The following is a 22,414-nucleotide window of genomic DNA, read 5'->3' as shown; positions in this document are numbered from 1 at the left end:
ATGGGTTGCACAGGGTTCTATGAACATCTTAAATGTACCGATATATTGTTTCACTTCTTATGACAAATGTACTTATTGTAAGTCACTGTGGATAAAGCTAAATGTAAATGTAAATGTAGTATATATTGCACTATAATATACAAATCTATAAAGGAACAGTTGACACTTTGATACTCAATGCTGTCAATTATAGAAGTAGCTAATGACGCCTTACAGCCAAGGTAGCTTCTCTTACATTATACATTTAATACATGCAACGCTTTGCAATAATACACCACAACTATCATTTCATCAGTTAGCGACAGGAGAGGGAAAAACGGTCTCCCCCCCCTACCCCCATGTCTCACATGGGGGCCCCTAGAATCACCCGTGAATCCATCACAGGAATAAAGCTCTAACATAACCCGTATTTTCGCTGTGGTTGCCTTCGCCAGCTCTAATCAGCTGTGGGTGGAAGGCGGGTTTAAAGTTCATGGTTTACTAACGTCTCAGCTCAAGGTTGTAAGCCTCCCTCACCATGTGTGAAGGACGTCAGGGCATTAACCACTGTGTGTGTGTGTGTGTTTACTTGTCACTCGTTCTCCTCTATCACGCTGATAGGAATTGGTGGCATTGTCTCTGGAGTACTAGATTCACCCACAAATGTATTGTTGATCAAAAACATATTTATTTTTCTTATCTCATAAGAATCTTGGAGTTCAAACAAAGCAAATTAGGGAAGAATCTTGGAGTTCAAACCAAGCAATTTAAATAATTGATGAATTAATTCATAGGGGGCTTTTTGCACAAAAGCAATGCAAACAAGAATCAAACACTTGAAACAAGAAGAACCAAATTAGTTTAGAAGAGGGGCACAAATGAATGAACAATAGATGAGTTAAAACAGTAGTGAACATCAGAAACAGAGAGATTGCATAATAAAGGCGTTTTATTGCAGTTTGAAAGGACTACAAAAACTGAATATATCATATTGTGTAAACTTTTGATGATCTAAGTAAGACACGTCGGATCCTACATTATGAAGAAGTTGACAAATTTAGCCATATCTTCTATAAGTATATATACCGGTAGGCCTAATGTTAAATTGTCTTAAGCATGTAAAAAGAACAAGGACGAGTTTTCACGCCACATATAAACAATTCAAGAGAGGAAGACACGTAGTAAATGCAAATATAAAATCTGAAAGCCAGAGAAGGACCTTGGAAAACCATTACGGATGCCTGCCTGGATCTGATGACAACTGCATGGACACCTAAAGCACATTATGTCGAATGCTTATCTTTCATGGGGTTATCTTTTCACTCTGACTGTATAGTGGAGCGCCGATGAGACACTGACCAAGATGACTGCCCCTGATGTTGACTTGTTGAATCCGCTAAGGCGACGGTTTTTAACAAACTAGGTCGTACGTTTTCCATAACATAACAACAAATAACTTCACTCAAAGCTTTGGTTGATGAGAAAGTATTTGCCATACTTAATCATGTTGTAAAAGCTACCTTTTAGGTCAGAGCTACGTTAGACGCTTCATTGCTCTGATTGGTTATTGGTCTTATTCGCATTTGCCAGTGGGTCTGGCGATATCAGGCTAATTAGTTATATGATGCTGTGTGCTAAACAACATGCAAAGTTATGTTTTAATTGTATTATGTGATTGCTTTTATTATCACAACATACGGACCATTTTTGCTTACAGGGATGTTTCTATATTAATTCATGGTTCTTCTAGATATCCCTAATTGAACAAGGAAGACAAACAGAACGGACCTATTAGTTCTATACATGATGCCAGGCATTGTTCCTCTGCGTAAAATACAATTTAACTATCATGCTTTGTCATCGCTTGTTATTATATATCGTTCCTCCGGGTGATTCACGTGCACGTCGTAGTCTTCGATAACATGACCAAGATCTCCAGCGAGACTGCTTTTGCCTTTTCCTTATTCCGGCAGCGGGCCTAACTGGAGCAGCCGCACCTCGTTCATCATGCCCTACTCAATTATGAATGTTTGAGAACTTGGACGTGCCGCAGTAATATATTTCCAGACGGTGTGGGCATCGAGGTCTGCGCCGACGGAACTCACTCCCTATTAGAATGCAAAATGGATTCCTTGGGAACTGACATTAGATGTGCAAAAAAGGAAAAAAAGCCCCTCCTTCTCAGTGTGAATTATGACCGCCTCCGCCGTGCCGATTAATCACCCGATCATTTCAACCGTCTCATGTTATTGATCGGGGAGCACGGCAAAAATGTATGTGGGTATTATACACGATGGCACTCTGCATCACCTGTACGAATGACTGGCAGGGCGGGTTCTAACTTCACAATGCAGAGCTGATGCCTCATCCCCGCGCCCAGACCTCGGGGTTCGGGTTCCTCGGAGCGAGGAGACATACGGCGAGATAATCCTCGCAGATTCATCATTCGCCTCGGTGTGGATCGAGGTCCTCGTCCGGGCCCGGGCCAATAATGGCGCATCAGTCAGAGCCAATAGATATTCCCGACTTAATGACCAGAGCCGCTGCTTTTTCTCTGTCTGGAGGATCTCAAAGGGAGTTGGAAAGCACCCACAGATGTGTCTAATCTGATCTTCTCGCTGTGATGAGGTCTTTACAGTCTTTATACCTCTAAAGTGCTTAGAATTAGGTCCTCAGAACAACACAGGCGAGTGAGAAGTCGTGATTGAAAGCGGCCTTTATCTCGGTAACAGCAGCCCAAAAGCCTAGCCTTTGTCGGGTGATGGAGGCTGCCGGCCTGTTGTTGTTGTTTTTTTAGTTTTTTTTAATTGTCTTGGTTTTTTTTCCGCCTTTTTTTTAATTGATCTTCATCCTCTTTCATTTTACCACAACACACAGATCTATCAAGTCTGAGTCTCAAAGCGGGCGATAAATGGCGCTACACACAACGATAATCAGGCTCGTTAGTGACTCTGATTAATACTAATAGAACTTCCTTTTCTACTCCAAGTGCATGCATCTCTGTGGCTAATTAGGAGGAAAGGGGTAGGTTCCACGATGGTCCTACCGTGTCTGAACTTGCAGCAAACGAGGACGTTTCACCCAAAAAACGTCCTTGACCTGAACTCGTATGCCGACCTTGTTGCAGGCCCAATCATTGGGTCTCATTATCTAATGATTAAAACTGTAAAATACCAAAGAACAGGGCTGTCCTTGGAGGTTGTGAATGTCATCAGGGCCCCCGACTGAGTTATAATGACTGAGTTTTTGTTTTAATTGTGATTTGTTAAAAATAACCAAAATGTACTTTTTGGTGATTCGCAGATTATTCGAAGATGACACCGGAAATGTTTTTTTAAATGTTGTTTAATATGCAACCTGAGGCTGAGGATGTGACAGTCCTTGAACCAAGCATTCCCTCTTTTTTTTTGCCTTATCAAGACTATCAAATATGACAGTTTATGGAGATCTGGAACCGGAGGGACAAAGATGTTGTAGAAAGAATGAGCAGAGTGATGATGATGTCAATGTTCTTTCAGAATGGAGGGAATACAAACAAAATGTCTGACCTTTTCTTTTACTTCCTTGAATAGCAGAAGGTCCATTTAGTTAGACGTTTTTTATAATTCATCATGTTATGTCATATTTTTACTGAATGTTTTAAACAAATACTGACGCCTGACTGGGGAAAATATTTATATTCAGATTATTTCAATAAATGCATTGGCCTGAAACCACACAATTGGCTTACGATACATAACCCAAATACAGCTATCGTTCTTTTAAATTAAATCAATCTGATGCTTTATCGTAAAAGTGCAAACAGCACAAAACCACAAGTGCATGTGAAAGGAAAGAATCTGTGTGCCGGTAACACAAAGGTACCCAGGTGCAGTACATATTAAAGGTCCTATTCTCCAATGCATAGAGATCCACATTGTTCAGAATTCCCCTTTCATGGTTATTGCTCTCCTAGGGGGATTGTGTTTTCAAGAACCGTCTGAGTCTAGCATGCAATTATTTGATTATTGATCTAAACGTTACACTCATTGGAACAAAAATGTTGTTTAACCGGCGATAAAAAGTTCATCGTTTATGTACATGCTTAATTTGGCTTAGGTGATGCTCATACTTGTGTCATAATACAACAATAGTATTATTTGTTGTAGGGTTGTACAATACGTCATAAGATATGAGCTAAACATAAAAAAAGACTAATTTTACAACAAATTCTTCTATTTTCTTACCATAGCCTTAATTAATGTGTTGCTGTATTCAGTGAGTTAGTATTGCTTCTTGTAGTCCTATAAAGCCATTAATGAATATATGTAGCTTAGTGGAGGCATGCAGTGATAATCGTAGTCGTATTGTTATTAATTACTTCTACTATTAGGAATTTCTGTTAGAGAACTATGCAACGTTGCAATTTTTATCCAGAGAGTTATATTTTAGCTCTCTTTGACAAGTGAGACATGCATGCATAACACGTGCACAACAACTTAAAATGTCTCCTATATTTATCTTGTAATTCACCAAACTGAAGGGAGAAAGTCAAAGTAGTGAACTTGCAGTCAGGGTGGTCAAGGCAGTGGGAGGGGCAGTGCACCAGAATAGGTCTGCTTGACACTCATTATCGTTAAGTTGACCTGCTGTCATTCAGCTGCAATGTCACTCCCACGCAAGTACACCCACATGCACACACATGAGATGTGCACACACACACACACACGCACACACACACACACACACATGCACGCACACACACACACACACAAACTCTCATAGATCATGCACGCACACACACACACACACACACACACAAATGATGCACACCCATGCACACACACACACACACACACACACACACACACACACACACACACACACACACACAAATGATGCACACCCATACATACACACACACACACACAAATGATGCACACCCATACATACACACACTCACACACACACTCAGAGATCACACACACACACACACACACACACACACACACACACACACACACACACACACACACACACTGTATTTTGTCTGCTGGATGTTCAAAGTCGCTCAGAGCTTTTTACTCTTTCCTCCATCCCTCCACATTCTCCTATAGGCCTATGACCGATTCTAGATTTCCTTGTTTGGGCAATTTGTCCCAATAATTCTTTATCCACCCGCTTTTGTTCATGATGTATTTCTGTTCTAATGAGAACCATTTTCAAAGACACACTCAAACACACACACGCACACACACATTATACATAAGATGGACACACACTAACCCACAGAACATGTATATAAACGAAAGTAGAAAGAATATAATCAAACTATCAATGAACTTTATGATTCATACCTGTGTGATTATTCTTCATATGGTTATCAACAATCTCTCTGAAAAAGATTTCCTTCTAAACTTCGGTTCCGTCACCACTGAGATAAGCACTTCTGGCATATTTTAATTGTCTGACCTATGCTAAACTTTCCTCTTCCAGGGAAACTGTGACAGAAGTCCAAAGGGGGCATAAAGTCACTATTTTCTCTGTGAAATGTCCCACGTTGCAATAATTCCTACTTTGAAGTAAAGCAAAAAGATCAAGCAGAACAGTTTTAAGAAGTTAATCTGTCAGTGTACGTTAAATGTGCAGTCGCCGCTTAGTATTTACCACAGAGAGTCGTCTAATTGTCTCGCCATTACTGGCTTCCCGAACTTCGAGTATTAGTACAACAACAAAATTTAAACTATCCCGGGGGAGACGAGGTGTAAGCCGAACGCAAGGGAGGGAGAGAGAGGGAGGACGAGGGGAGGGATGCTTAAAACTGTCCAATTAGCATGACTTTGAAGAGCCAATGCCCGCACGTACGCAGGGACTGCAAGGTCATGGTGAGTAATTTAATTGAATTTGCTGCTCATAAAGTCTTTAGTATGTTTCTTTAGGGTACATTATGCAAAATAGCTTTTAATTGTTGCCTGTTCCAAGGTTCAGCAGAGTTCTCGCCCGTCACACCTCTGTGGTTAACCCGAGTCTTTAGTGGGACAATCGACTGAATTAGTGCCGGATTATCACTCAAGCACGCTTAGATATTGATATATGGTCCAACGAACGTTTAAAATAAGAAAGATGTATATGCATAGACAGTGATAATGCGATAACGATATTGGCCACAAACTTTACTTTGAATATATAATGTCTTAACACCTCAATGACTCTTCCAATTTATGTTGGATATATTTTGTGAACAAAACAATATGATTTGCTGTGGATAATTTGTACAAACCCATCACTATTATTTTGACTCATTAAACATTGAAGAAAGAATACTTTTGCATTTTCATCGGCATTTTGATTACCATGGTTTGAATCGAATAGACCCAAGATTGCCCTATGTTAGCAATTTAAAAACCTAATCCTTACAGCAGCCTTTTTTTTATTACCCAGCATAAAATGTTAATGACATCATTACCCATGTTTCCCATCAGAATATTGCCTGGATACCAATAACGCAACGGTAAAAAAAGAAAATCCCACGCAAAGGCGGGCGAAAAAGATGCTAGGAATGTGTTGCATCCACTCAACATGTTTCCTGTTGACGTCGCCGACCAGACCGGCAGCTCTGCTCCCCTTCTGTAATCACCATTTACAAAAACGCCATCTTTAATTAATCCCGGCCCCTCCCTCCGGGGTCTGTCCGGCCTCACTCGTCCAGTTCCGAGGCTAAAGACTGCGGAACGCACCCACTTATGAGAATCAAACGATAGTGAAGTCCTGCCACCCCTGTTTAAGGAAATTACACACTACTACCACCACCACCACCACCACCACCACCACCACCACCACCACCACCACCACGAATTCCGGGAGAAAATTAAAAAAAATCCAAACCTGAGAAGGCCCGACCCCTCCGATCACTTGGCCCCTCGTCAAATATTGATTGTGATGCTCAGCAGGAGGGGGGGAAATCCTAAATCCATACCGTGGAATCTGTGAGACGTGGGCTTCCATTATTTAATTATCACTTCCTGGCCGTCGGCCGGCCTGTGCGTGGCGGCCGCTGAAGGCCCTGACAGCCTTCTCTCCTGGAATAGGAGCTGCCAGCGGGAGCGAGAGGGGCTGTAATTTGCAACTTTCGCTCTCCACTCTTCATTTCCGCATAGCTGCTTCACCACTGAAAGCTGAGCAGACAGGGGAGAGCCCTCCTCCTCCTCCTCCTCCAACCCCTCCTCCTCCTCCAACCCCCCTCCTCCTCCTCCTCCTCCTCCGTCCACTCCTCCTCCTCCTCCAACCCCCCTCCTCCTCCTCCGTCCACTCCTCCTCCTCCTCCTCCTCCTCTCCCTCCTTCTGCACCTTTTCCAACGTCCTTCTTGTTCGTCCTTCCCTTCTCCCTCCTCCTCCTCTTCTCCTTCTCTTCTCCTCCTCCTGCTCCTCCTCTTCTCCTCCTCCTGCTCCTCTCCTCCTCCTCTTCTCCTCCTCCTCCTCTTCTCCTCCTCCTGCTCCTCCTCCTCCTGCTCCTCCTCCTCCTCGTTCTCCTCCTGCTCATACCGTGGTGGGGGGGTTCCAACATGAGTAATGGAACACGCATTCAGATTTATCGGCAGCGGGGAATGGAAAGAAAGTGTTCAACAAAAGGGGCCTTTTGTGAACGGCGTGTTCCTTAAATGCACAGACTCGTCATCCCTGTGCGATCAATTCTGGGGTTCTTGTTCTTGGGGTCAACACATCGCAATCGGGGGTAAATAGTAAGGGGAGGAATGAAGGTATTTATTCATTTTTGAAGACAATTCTTCAAGTGCAACTTGCTGTGAATGTACTGTATATACATGTCTTTAAGGAGTAGGAAGGCGTTGGAGGCCTGTTGCCTTCTATTGAGTGATATTGGGGCCGCACCCCCTCATATATGCAACCTGAAAACACATCAATGGCTGCGCTTAATAATTTACACATTTCCTATGATATATTTGACTGGGATTGGCGCTCAGCATGACGCCACGAATTGCATTCATCTGAAATGCCCTTGTGAGATATCTGGAAAGCCAGGAGAAGTTGAAACAAAAAAAAAGAAGGACATCGGTGACAACTTCTGCAAGATAATTTACTCTCGTGATTACGGCCTTCATGGCCACTTCTAGCAATTTTCAAATGGGGTGATTCAAAAAGCATTTGGGCTCTAAGCACTGATTTATGGTGACGTTTTCCAAAAGTAGACGTTTTTACAGTCATTTTGGAGAAAATGATTGACACGATTCATCGTACACAAAAAAAGACCAAAAAACACTCAAGGGTGATTTTTTTAAAATAACAGGATGACCGTTCCCTGGCCATATCATGGTTCTTCGGATAAGAGGAATAATTTATATTAAAGATTTTGTCCCAAGCATCTTACAAGTGAGGCTGAGAAAAAAACCTTTCAATGCTAATTCACATAGCTAAACAAGAAAGATGCATGAAGACGGTGTGAGGACAACACTATAATTAATCGCTGCGTAAAGTGAGGGTTCGTGACACACTGATCGTCCTTCTGAGCAATACTGCTCTGTGTTCCAATTTATGATAAAAAGGTGACAAACGTTATGATCTCTTGTGAGTACCGCGTGACCTTTAAACAGTTGGAAGTTACTACTGTCATTCCCGAGATGAGTTAGGGGCCTGTTATTGCAACTCACAGCTGAGTCCTTCCGCACAAGGCTCCGTCGTCCATCTTGGCCTATGTGTGAACCAGAGGCCTTTAAAAAGCAAATGCATGAGGCTGATAAATAAATAAATAGACGCTCAACTTTATATTCTCTGTTGGCACGCACGCACTCACTCACACACACACACACACAAACGTATCCTTTCATATCATTGGGACCAACTTCAAACAAGGTGAAAAAGTCTTCAAGACTTCAAAATGCCATTTGATATACCGAGCTGGACATTTGGCGCATAAATATATATATTTTTTGTTGTATTATTGAAAAATAAGTGAATGTCTTGCTTTGCGATTGTATTCCTTTTCATCACTTTCATGTGCAATAAACTGTCATCCGGTAAATGCATCAACCTGTTGTCTCATCTGTGTCGGTCAACCGGTAACGGCCCTTTGTTCTCGTATTGAAGACGCAACACTCATGGAGGTTAAAGGTCAAGCTCAGCTAGGCCCAATGAAGTCCAGAGTGTGTGGATGTCTTTGTGAAGCTTTTGAGTGTAGTAGTTGTACATCAGTTCAGGTATACCGTTTGAAACTTCGATCCCCGGCTCCTCCTAGCTGAGTGTCGAGGTGTCCCTGAGCGAGACGCCTCACCCAGACTGCTCCTGACGAGCTGGCTGTCGCCTTGTGTGAATGAGTGAATGAAGGGGTGAGTAATATTGAGCAATATTGTTATGCTACGTGACTGGTGTGAAAAGCGCTGTATAAATGCATACAATTTACTCATGTTTATAGAAAGAGTTTATAATGTTTAAGTTAAGGGTTGTAGATTGTTTAGTTTTGCGACTCCGTGAGAGGTGGTTACATGAAGGTATTTCGTTAGGGGTAGGTAAAGTTTAAATATGTTTTTAACACGATCAAGTGTCCAGTTAATGCGTTCCGCCATCTCTCTCTCTCTCTCTCTCTCTCTCTCTCTCTCTCTCTCTCTCTCTCTCTCTCTCTCTCTCTCTCTCTCTCTCTCTCTCTCTCTCTCTCCTTAAAGAGTCACCCACAACACCGGGAGTTGTTTGTCAATCATCAAGGCCAGAAACATGAACAACAACGTTTCTGGCCACAACAGCATGTGTCCGGCAACACGTTGTGTAGGTCTGTGTTATTTTATCCATTACTCCATGTCAAATATCGCGGCCCAGAAACCATGCGCTCTAGGCAATGCTCATGCACTCCATAGGTCTCTCTGAATGCACATGCAGACACACACACACACAGACACACACATACACACACATTTGTACATGTGACACATACACAGGCACACAGACACAAATGTAGACATTACACACAGGCAGACTCACACTAATTTAAAAGATGATCATAAACTCACGCTCAGACAGACATACAAACACACATCTATACACACACACACACACACACACACACACACACACACACACACACACACACACACACACACACACACACACACACACACACACACACACACACACACACACACACACACACACACGGTCCTCTGCAGATCCATGCACTCTGCTTCTGGAACCTTCCTGAGCGACTACAAAGACATTCCTTCCGTGTCCTTCACGGCTAGATCTATAAACTCCGGATCAATCCCCCCGGAATATCTCCCTCCGCCCCAAGTTCTGGAAGCATCCGTCCCCCGGCGACGACCTATCGAGTGCATAAGTCAACCTGGGGGCTATGAACGTGGATCCATAAAGAGGGGGGCGGGGTTCTTCAGTCACGTCGGAGACAAAGAAGAGAAGAAGAAGGAGAAGGAGAAGAGAATCGAATTAGGCCAATGGGAGGCCTTACTCATCGGATATCGATGAGTATCGTCGTTTATGGGAATTCAATCGGGTTCAGCGGCGATGAGAAGGGAGGTGTTCGATGTGTTGCGTGTGTGTGGGATGTGTTGTGTGCGTGTGTGTGTGTGTGTGTGGGACGTGTTGTGTGTGCTTGGCACGGTGGCGAAAATGGTAATCTTTACACCTGGCATTAAGTGCCTCGTGAACTGAGCGTGGCCAAAGCCGGCTTACAGAGCGAGGCTGCATTAGGATGCATCCAGTGTCCAATGTAAAAATAGAGCACTCTCACCCACACACACACACACACACACACACACACACACACACACACACACACACACACACACACACACACACACACACACACACACACACACACACACACACACACACACACACACAAAGTGCAGTTTGGCTCCCATCACACCATCCTCTTTAAACATTACATTCACTAATGGCCTGCACGCTTCTGTATACACTCCGGGTTGCCTTTGTATAAATCTATTTATTCAATGATTCATTGATGTACATTTGGATTTATTCAATGATTTATTTATATATTATTGCCTTGTACCTTGTTTTTTACTGTCAGTACAGATGACTGGACTCCGACGTTGAAACTCATGATCCCTGCAGCAGCCGATGTTATTCAAGTGTTTTCCTTTGGTTTGGTTAGACTTTGAGGAAAGGCAGTGGTGAAGAGAAAACAGAGGGGGTGGCATGCCCAAATACATAATGAAAGAATAGCGCAAATGGTGGCTTTATTCCCACTCTAATTCAATTGTACAAAGCTTGTCTCCTTCTTGCTGTGAGTAACTATTGGGTTGTGCAATTCGGGGTTTGATCAATTTTAAAAAGGATGTCAAATCCCAATCACCATCCATGCATACGTGATTCTATGATCAATTATTTTTTTGTTTTATTCACCTCTTTTTTCTGTTTCTGATCTTCTTCTATCGTAAATTAACCACTTTTTAAGGGGATATGCAGAGAAACCTGCAAATTAATTATGAATTTAACAACTGGTCTGAATCTTGGTAAGACAAAAGACAATTTAAATTGGAGAGCGCAGAGCAGCAAAATGAATCAGGAAAAGCCCTGTTGTTCATTTTATACAAACTCATACAAAATATAAGGGTGGAAATCCAGTGGCCTGGCTACCACTCAATGAAAAGATGGAGCTAATTGAGACAGAGAGCAACGGAGAGAAAGATTGAGAGAATCTGAGTATTCATAAATCTCCATCTCATCTTCTTTTGAATTTGTCCAACAAAGCAAATACTCGACTTTGTTCTGCAAGCAGATTTGTTGTTGAATAAATCTCCCCATAAAGGACATCTTATTATTATTTCTGCTAAATACATTCAGTTTGAGTGCTCTCAGGTACTGTCTCCATTACGGAAGGGAGAATGGTTTGCCCCAGCCCTAGGAACCTTGCTACCGTCAGTGAAAAGAAACGCAGACCGCGAAACTGCCTTTGATTTGGAAGAAAGAACAGCAAAACCTGATTTATATTTTGGGTATAAAGGAGGAAATTGAATATGTCACAGTGTACCAGAAGAGTCTCAAACGCCTCTTCGAGCTGTTCTGGCCAATCAAACGCTAGAACTGGTGGTTGTAAACAAAAGAAAAACTAAAAGAAGAGCCAACAGCAAATAAGTAGTATAAATAATGCTCTCAGCAAAAGGTTATATTAAATTATACTCCACCATCAGCTAAGATGATCCGAGTCGACAGCCAATCCCTGCAGGCTGTGGTCTAGATCATGGAAGATCTAAGAGATTTCTTTATTCAATTTGTTTTGCCTTTTCTCCTTGCAATGCAGTTTTTTATTTGTTTGTATTCACCAACACAGCAACTACAATGATCATTTTAAAATAAACAAACATCACAATACATCACTGAAGGTTTGCATACTTTCAGAGTCAATATACTATTAAATATGATTTAATTGAGGGAGTCATGTATGGAAATGATATTGATGCTGTGTTGTACGCAAAGTATTAGCATTGTGTGATTACCTACATCATACTTTGTATTTTACTTCAAAAAGATTCAAACATAAAGACATAGTTCTTCTTACGAAAATCCAGCCGTTATTCCTGGTATGTATGCAACATTTAATATATGTTAAATCTCTTTTTTTCTTCTTCTTTTACGTGCAGTTTCTCAATTAGCTTGAAGGACACGGCCGGTATAGCTTATATCTCTTCCTTATTACGGCGGCAGATTTATCGCTTTAGTCTTCAGTACCGTAGATTTTCCAGTGTTGTAAAAGATGTCACCATAAAACAAGTCGAAGAGACACCGTGTCCTGGTCAGCACAATTCAGCGGGAATCTCTCCGGTTAAACCAGGTACCCTGGGAAGATTATTCTGAGAGCAAAACAGATATGTTCACTCTGGCAGATTGGAGCGCGAGACATGACTGCACATGCCCCGGACTTAATTTACATTCTACACGTCGGCGTCGCTAAACGACAGCATTTTAGAGACAAGTGATGACCCAATCATGAGCGGATGATTTCTGCTGACTGAGGCGAAATGGCGGGGCTGGGCAGCTGTTGATATGTTTTCCCAGACCGGGTTGGAGGGCCTTGCCATCGGAGGTGAGCAATATTCATTCGGAAGACGATACTTGGAAGCCGTTTGAAACACACAGTGTCTCTTTTTCATCATTTCTAAGGACCTGGGGGTGAGGAGGCGATCGGGGGGGCATACGGGAAAAATAGTTTGCTGACCTTGTCCTTCTAACTTGAGTGATACTGGGAAGATGTATTATTCTTATGGTGAGAGGATCACTTTAAGAGCACACAGAAGTGATACTGAGTGTGTGAGAGTGTTTGATTGCGTGTGTTTGAGTGTGTGTCTGTGTGCGTTTGAGTGTTTGTCTGTGTGTCTTTAAGTGTGTGTGTGTGTGTGTTTGAGTGTTTGTCTGTGTGTCTTTAAGTGTGTGTGTTTGTGTGTGTTTTTAAGTTTGTGTGTTTGAATGTATGTGTTTTTGTGTGTATGTTTTTAAGTTTGTGTTTGTGTGTGTTTAGTTGTGCTTTTGACTGTGTGTGTGTGTGTGTGCGTCAGTGGCGTTTTCTCCCGGAGGCCAAGGGAAGCCAGGCTTCCCTGTTTTTTTAGGCTGTAGTTGTCATCCCATAAAAACATTTATATCAACAGTTTCGTTAATTATTTTGTGCTGTGTTGCTGTAATTTCTTCCCCATTTTCTCCTCTCATTGACCATTTCACAATGCGCGATACTGCGCCCCTGTTATAAACTGAAGCCGCGGCGAAACACGACACTGAACACTGCGAGGAAGCCAGCCCGAGCTGGCATCCCTTGGTGAAAAAAAAAAGAAAGAATTGACCAATCAGGTGAGGCTACTGTCATGACACTGCCCTCCTCTGATTGGTCGGGAGGGTGTCAGGAGGTTGCCAAGGGAAGCCACTCGGCCCTTGGCTTCACACCAATCAAATCAAAGCATCATTATCAACGTCACCGAAAAAACTGTAACAAAACAAATAGTGCGAAATTAGCATGTTTGAATTGTTCTCATTTTTGAGTAGCCTACTTAGCAAGTGCAGTTATGGAGGTGGAGATTTAGATTATTTACTTATAAATAATTTTACCAAACTACCACAACAGCAGCGAATCAAAATAAAATCCGATGGCAGGCCAACACCGAAGCTGAAACTGCGCGGGGAGAGAAAGCAAGGCTTCTTTCGGACGTTCAATGAAGAAAACTATACACGAACGGAGTGGCTAGCTGGCAGCAGCAAACTTCAGCGACTATTTTGCTGGCCGTGTCTTCTTTTTGACAAGGATTCGTGCTCCCTTAACAATCCCTGGGTCACTACAGGATTCTTGGACCTTGCCAACTTGTCCCGGGCAATCGAGAGGCACGGTAAATCAAAAAGCCACATAGACTGCGCTGTGAAACTGGCACTGTTTGGACGTGTCAGGATTGATGACATTAGCGGCTTGTGCATTTCGGTCGGGGAGGGGTTGAATTTATAATAAAATGTGTAATTTAATGAGATGTTTAGGAGGACTGTGTGTGTGTTTGGGTGTGTGTGTGTGTGTGTGTGTGAGTGTGTGTCGTGTCGGTCAGATTACAGGCGTGTGTAAGTCCTGGTAAATGACCAGGCGCTCAAATAGCTCTTGTAGTTGCATTAAATACCTCCAAGCTGCAACGCACTATTTTCTCTAAAGGTTTGGCCTCAGTTGGCTTCCTCAAAAAAAATCCCCACGCCACGCCACTGGTGTGCGTGTGTGTGTGTGTTTGGTGTGTCTGGGAGAGAAGCAGTGGAGTTGGTCACATGGCGCTGGTAAAATAAAATTAGCATACTGGCAAAAAAGAGCATCTCACAATAGAAGTCGGGCTGTTTATTCGGTATAGTGTGTGCGTTACAAAAACATCGTAATTTTACGGTCACAGGATTGGCTTCACATAAACATAAACAGCTTGCAGATTCCGTCAATAAAATGACAAGCTGCACTTCTGCTGATATGTTTACGAGCTTGGCTAATGAAATACAGAGTCATATGGTTTTATGAAGCATGGTAGGCATTTGCAAAACTTTAGTATCCCTCCCGTTATTTACGGCCGGATAAAGTTTGGGACTTGAAAGTTGGCTCTTCTTCAAGGATGAGGTAAATACACTGGTTTGTCATGCTTCTGCTCTCACTCTGTGAACAAACAAACACACGAAGAGGCACACAGGAATGTGTATTAAGGCCCCGTTCGCCACAAAATGACTCTGGGAAACAGCGAGAGACTGCACTCGGATACTCTGGGTTTACTGGCCTTCAGCCAAATTAATCCTGCTCGCTGAAGAAGACGCAATTATTGACCTAATTTCGGGACAGGACGGTGAAATCCTCTTATTCCGGGAAACAAATGATTTTGTAAACGACAACCGTAACGGTTACCATGATCCCTGGTGAAGTTGTTTTATGGCTAGCCACGAAAATGTGTCTCGTCAGAAGCATTCTTTTCGAAAGAAATCGCTGCTGTTTGATGTAGCCGTGATGCTAGGCTTAACTCTCGTCTCTCGTCTTTTGTATACAAGCATAGTCTTTTATGTTTCATTTAAAGTAAATGTCCGATCGATGGTGGTGAACAGAGCGGATACTTTTTCTTCAAAAAGACTGGTTGATACAGGACAGGATATATTCAGAGAGAGCATCAGACACACTCAGAAGTTGGCAAGGATATTCAAAAGATATGCAATATGTAAAAAAAAAAAAGACGAAACATGAAGAAACTCAAGGTACTCAACGAAAAAATGAGACAAAGTCTTCCTTAGCCGTGGCTCCAGAACACAAGTGACAAATGACTCACAATCTTCACGGACTGGTTGAATAAAATACATGAACTTTGTACACAGGCATGTCCATCTGAAGAGTTGCGTTCAATACATCCGCTGACATCTGAAACCAAATAAATACCAGCAAGTGAATTCAGGGAAGGACGTGTCTGGGATTGACGCGGTCCAAATCCTCGCTGGTGACAGTCGACGGGGTAAATCTGCTGCGCTGGCGTGGCCGCCGCACGCCCGGATTACACGTTTCTCGTTGGCGACGCAACAGCCGAGCTGGCGCGCTCCCATTCGGAGCGGCAGACGACCCCGCGGTCTAGTGACCGGCTCATCTCCTCATCGGTGAGCACTGAGCGTCGCCCTGCTGTCCGCTCAGCGCCAGGGGTTATTACGCCGCAGGAAAGAGACAAACAAGTCCATTCGGGTCGCCATCGATTGGTTTTCGAGTTGTTATTTCCTTACTATTTGAATAGCAGCTCTTTCTATCATGTCGGAAACGGGGAGAGAAATAGAAGCGCGACGAGGTTCCGGCAGCGGTTCGTGAATGTAATTATGTGGACACAAACACTTTGAAAAGGTTAAAAAAAACGAGATAAAAAACATTGTGGAGGGAAAAAAAGGGGCGCCCGTGAGGGGCTAGGGGGGCGCTCTCGTGCGGAGAGCAGGAGGAAGGTAATATACCGTAGCCGGGGCCGGACAATTCTGAGCCCGCCGAGAGGCTTTGGACCCGTTCTGCACCACGGCCCCGCAGGCTCTGCACTCGCTACCTCGCTCTCTCCCTCCACCACTCTCTCCTCTCTCTCTCTCTACGACTCTCTCCTCTCTCTCTCCCCTCATCCCTCTCTCTTTCCCCTCATCTCTCTCTCTTTCCCCTCATCCCCTCTCTCTCTTTCCCTCTCTCTCTCTCTCTCTCTCTTTCCCCTCATCCCCCTCTCTCTCTCTCTCTCTCTCTTTCCCCTCATCCCTCTCTCTTTCCCCTCATCCCTCTCTCTTTCCTCTCTTTCCCCCTCTTTCTCTCTTTCCCTTTCCCTCTTTCCCTTTCCCTCTTTCCCTCTCTCTTTCCCTCTCTCTTTCCCTCTCTCTTTCCCTTTCCCTTTCCCTTTCCCTCTTTCCCTCTCTCTCTCTCTCTCTCTCTCTCTCTCTCTCTCTCTCTCTCTCTCTCTCTCTCTGGCTACTGTTTAATGCATTCCCTCCATCCTTCCCAGCCTTTCTTTCTTCCACTCCGCCGTAACTCGCTCACCAAACGCTGCCCTGACACCACCTCCCTCTGGCCCCCGCAGCACACACAGCAATATGGGCTCATTCCGCGCAGAGCCTTGTGCCGCTGGCAGAGAGCAGAGTGTGGGCCTGTGTCCACCGGAAAGTGATTACCTGCCTGAATGGATGATCAAATTGTCAAATAATCCAAACTTTGCGACACATCATTACCCGCTCTTCTTCCCTGCTAACCGGCTGCCAGGAGGAAGAAGAGTAAAGTAAAATCTAGGCGACCTACTTTTAATTGTAGGCCGCTGAAGAATCGACTCTCGACGAAGGCAGGTTTTATTCCGTTCTTTCTATATGCACGGTGACTGATGCGACCGCGACAGTTCGGATCGCCCATCAATTGTGTGTCTCCCACGCTTCCCTGTTCGTTATTTTTTTGTTCACTTCATCAGCCGTGAGAGAGAGAGAGAGAGAGAGAGAGAGAGAGAGAGAGAGAGAGAGAGAGAGAGAGAGAGAGAGAGAGAAATATAAAACAATGACTGCTCTGCGTTCGATGCTTCTCCACGACGGCCGAGGGGTGAAGCTCCTGCTGTTATGATTACCTCGTCATCTGGAGAGGGTCGGCGGAGACAAAACCACCATCAAGAGATGAAAACAAAACAACAAAATGGAGCCCGCCCCTGTCCCCCCGCCCCTGTCCCCCACCCCCACCCCTCAAACGAGCGTGTTTAATGTCTTTCATTAGGTCGGCCTTACCGCTTCGAGCAGCTGATTAGACGCTTCGTTCCCATCGCCGACGGTGATTGTTGTTAATGGCAACCTGTATCGTAGGGGCCTGGTCCCCGTGTATTCAGAGAGGGGGGAGGAGGAGGAGGAGGAGGAGGGGGGGGGGGGGGGGGGGGGAACACATGGCAGCTTTAATTAACGTTCCACTCAGATCAATGCTGAAATCTGTTTTTGGAAGGCTTTTTTCTTTTTTTTGCTCCTTTTTTTTTTTTTGCTCTCTGATCAGTATTCAGCGTGTTTGTGTTTTGGCGCGTCTTGATTGTCGAGTGCTTGTTGAACAGGTGTAATCAAGACGCCACTACCCCGGGCTGGTCGTCTAGCGGAGCAGGATGGGGTCTGAGCGTGTTTGGGGCTTCGGTTCGCATCGGCGCGAGGTGATGGGTCAGGTTCTTTGGTGAGACAGTCACGAATGTCACTATTCGTTACTGGGGTTGCAACTGGGTATATCTCTGTACCTCTGATGTTGTTGTAGATATTAACGTTTTATCTGGATTGCAAAGGGTTCATTTTCCAGCTAACAATAAAAATATCAAACCTGCCACTCCTACTGTTTGTATTTAATCATGTGTTTGCGTCAAAGCCTAAAGCCGAACGAATAATTCCCGTGTTCCCGTCAATTCAGCCTCCAACACGGCCATGAGTGACAGGTGTGCTCTTGGCCGACAGAACGGTACAGCACACCTGCCTGAGCTACACCTTCCCCCTGGTAAAGAGGGAGCACCACCTCTCACAGGGAACAAAGAGAACCACTTGATCCAGAACTCCCCCCCCCCCCCCCCCCCCCCAGCCCCACCCCCGGACTCCCGGCACACCTCTCACAGATCTGGACGTATTGCATTTTAATGGAATGCTTGAGTGGGCCCTGGCCTGGCCTGCCCCCCTCCCCCACCTCCACCCAACGACCCCCAGATTGCAGTCAGTCAGTCAGAGAAAAAGAGAGAGAGAGAGAGAGAGAGAGAGAGAGAGAGAGAGAGAGAGAGAGAGAGAGAGAGAGAGAGAGAGAGGTGAATGGGGGGGGGGGGGGGGGGGGAGCGAGAGATGACTGGAGAGGATGAGAGAGAGGGAAACTAGACAGAGAGAGAAAGAGCAAAAGAGGGAGAGAGGAGGGGAGGGACGTCAGGTCGGGGCCCCAGCTGCCCTCTCCCCTGCCAGACCTCCCCTGGGGATAGACAGTCTTGTTGTTGTCTTGAGCCCTCTCCCATTCTCCCTCTGTCTGGAGGAGAAGGGGAGCGGCCAGACGGACGGACGGCCAGGCCCCATTCGATTAGCTGCACCGCTAATGAGAAGTCCACCTGGGTCCCCATTGTCCTGTCAACCCCACAACCCCCCCTCCTGCACCCCACCCCGACCCCTCTCTCCCCCACCCTGCCATCCTTCACTCTCTGAGTGAAGACGACGAATGGCATGAAAAGGATAAAAAAAAAAAAGGGCAGAGCAAAAAAAAAAAACACAAATAAAGACAAGGTCTGTGTTAACCTGGGAGCTGAACTCGCGCTCGTAAGCGGCGGCAAATCCCAGCTTCATTCTCTCCTTAAAAAGGGAGAATGTGCATCGTTGGCTGGGTGCTCTATTTGTCTGCCTTTGATAGGGTTGCTCTCCTTCTCCCTGTTTATCTTCCATTGACGAGGGCGTCTTAAAATAGCCCCGCCGCAGTGCTGAGCGGGGCTATCTTTCAGGTAAACCTGGATGCATCTCAGCACCCCCGACAGGATACCGGCCCGTGCGTTACGGAGCGACCGCGGGAGAGACACGGCGCGCAGCGGGCGGCTGCTTTACATGCACATATTTAGGCACTTTAAAGACGAGGATGAGAAAACGGTGGAAAAAAAGTGGGTTAGCCTACATCTCCTGCATGCTAACCCAAATTCACCTCAAAAGATGCGAGTTTTCGCATCAGGTAGTGATTAAGGTGACACACCTGTCTGTCTGTCTGTCTGTCATTCTACTGAGCTATCTTTATACCTATCTATTATCTGTCCGTCTATCTATCTTCTTGCCCCCCTGCCTGTCTGTCTGGTAATCCATCCATCCATCCGTCCATTGTGGGGAGTGGATGACGTTGAGGCTGTCCATCACGCTCAGAAGCGAGATGTGTAATGTGACTAGTTCGAGATACTATTAGGGTTAAATAACTTTCTGAGCCAGCCATGGAAAGATCTCCACAGCAAAGCCAAAAATGAATCGGCTCTTAAAGAGATTTGGGTGAATAAGATCAACATTTATAGATTTAACATTTTAAAAGATTCTGAAATGATTCTGAAAAATCTGTTTATTTGTTCCAGAAAAAACAAAGACGGTTCTGTTTTTGACATCTTAAAACAAAGTGGTGTATGTTTTTGTCTCATATTTCTTATTATCAGACATTTGCAAGGTTTTAACTAGCTGTTATCCATGTAGTCTGGTGAAAGTGGGAACATGTTGGTTGGAGTGATGGGTTCTTGTCAGTGGAGCAAGGGGAAGTTTTCAATGAAAAATGTCCTGTTACAGCTCAGTGTTCTTCACAGCTGTGGAACTAACAACTGATAATAATGAATGAAGTATCATTAAGTGAAGTTCATATGCTGTGCCCTCAAGCAAAGTTAGAATCTTAATAGACTTGTCAGGCTTATACATTTCACTGGGTGGAATTACAATGACCTCAAAAACGAATGCAAAATGATGACATGCTTCTTCCTTTGTTACCATCCTAAAAGCAAAAGAAAAAAATATTCTCCCTTCAATGTTGTTGTATTTCTATGAACTCTGAGTTTAATATCAAAATTATTCAAAACGAAATTATGTTGTATTTAGTAACAAAGGGTTGAACAAAGAAACACAAAAATTAAACTGCATTTATATCTCGTCTCCTCTCTACATCACAACAATCAACAGATTCATGACAATTAATTACGATGATGAATAAGAAGAAGAGAATACTAATTTTATGCCTTATGCTTTTCCTATGCACATTACAGCATAAGAAAAATGAGCCATTGCACTGCTTTGATAACCAATTATATTCAACCCGAAAAAACCAAACTGCAATGCGTTGTGATTTACTGCTTCACATTCACTTCACACTGTAAATACTCCCTGAGCACCATTAACAATGCATACAGATCAGGCTTTATTTTCTGTTGATAAGTTATTCACAAGACACACTCGCTTGCTCAAATCAAACCGGAGTATGGCACGTTTTAACTTCTGGAAAGTATAATCAATTTATTAGAAATGAATTGTGCAGTAGAAGCTGTCGTCGACTGTCCTTACATAGTGTGCTTTTGATAGATTGCCTGCAGTGTTGAAATAAAGTGGTGGACTTTCATAGGGGCAGTAAACAAGCATTCTCCTTTAATATTAACTGTGAGCATATCTCAAAGTAGGTTCTGTCGTATACTTTAGTGTTTTGTTTATGAAGTGTAGTATTATTGGTTTAATTACTTTTCTTGTCAAGGACTTCCATGGGTGATCTCTGAAAGGAATTGGGTGCAGCAGTTAGGTGGATAGATAAATGAAGGCCCCTTGGTTCCAACACTGTGTGTGTTTGTGTGTGTGTGTGTGTGTGTGCATTTGTGTCACCCATATGCATCAGAACAGGATAGGAGGGAGATTATGTGAGAAAATGTGTGATTTTGTGTGTATTTTGATGTGTGTGTTTGTATGCGTGTCTCCATGGATGCATGCTCAAAACAGACAATGCGATTGTTGTCTGTTGGCCGTCTCTGTGTCCAGGCTTGTCACTAAGGAACCATTTGTTTGAGGAGAGATCTTGTGTGGGATCTGAAAGGTGCCCGCATGTAGGTGTGTGTTTCCCTTTGTTCCGTGCTACATCATCCAAACACATTCCTTGGATCCAGTGGAGACGTACTGTGGGTACATGAAAGCTCGGCTTAGCGGGTTGACTGTAACCGGAGGGTTGGTAGTTAGATCCCAGGCTCCTCCGATCAGAGGTTGGAGGTGTCCCGGAGCAAGACACCTCACCTTAACTGCCCCCGACGAGCGACCTTGCATGGTTGACTCCGCCGTCGCTGTGCGGATGCGTGCATGAATGGGTGTGAGTCGCTTTGGATAAGAGCATCTGCTAATGCCCTGAATGTAAGTGTAGAAGCTAAATTGCTGTGATTCTGCTACGTGCACACCCCCGACCTGATTCCAGCCCTGCCTCCGGGCAGTGGCTCTACCTGATCCTCTCTGTGTCACCACCCGGCTCCATTCCCACGTGCACAGTCCTCCCACGTTCACAATCCCTACCTGCCTCTCTGAGCGGCACGCGCCCTGCACGACTGAGTCCCACTCCTCACGGGTTGAGCCTTCCTCTCTCCGACTCCATGTCTCCCGTGCGGTGACTCCGGCGGTCCTCTGACCCTCCCCTCCCGACCGCCTTGCCCCCTGCCTCGGCCCGACCCGTCTCACGTGGCCGGAGCCGGGGCCAGCGAAGCCTCAGTAAATGCCACACGGTCGACAACTGGCTGGGAGCATCCGTTCCACTTCTCGCCTAAGCGGCGCGCGTGCCAAGAGGATTAAAGATGGAGGCAGCTCTGCCCTGCCGCCCGAGCCATCTGGACCGGGGTTGATCTGAAAACCGCTTCGGAGAGGGAAGGAGATTGCTGAGTGTTTCAAATTTTAAATGCAGCACGCTAGCATTCGACTGAGGCTTTTGACATGGGAGAGTGCGCAGCAAAAAGGGTATTTCCCTGTTATGCTTTATTAAAAGGTT

The 22,414-nt window shown here is 44.6% G+C and overlaps 1 protein-coding gene across 1 annotated transcript in view; it reads left to right on the top strand.

The window, feature by feature from the left end:
* The first annotated feature begins 15,663 nt into the window (after positions 1-15,663).
* The window catches only part of LOC132452958 (cadherin-12-like), a 48,898-nt gene continuing 42,147 nt past the window's right edge, over positions 15,664-22,414 (top strand). Inside the window, exon 1 of the mRNA XM_060045792.1 lies at positions 15,664-15,678. Coding sequence (XP_059901775.1) covers positions 15,664-15,678 — 15 coding nt within the window. The remainder of the gene's footprint in view (positions 15,679-22,414) is intronic.

Source organism: Gadus macrocephalus, chromosome 23, assembly GCF_031168955.1.
Source record: "Gadus macrocephalus chromosome 23, ASM3116895v1".
NCBI lineage: Eukaryota > Metazoa > Chordata > Actinopteri > Gadiformes > Gadidae > Gadus > Gadus macrocephalus.
Note: the sequence above shows the minus strand (reverse complement) of the source record. Positions and strands in the feature narration are given on the sequence as shown.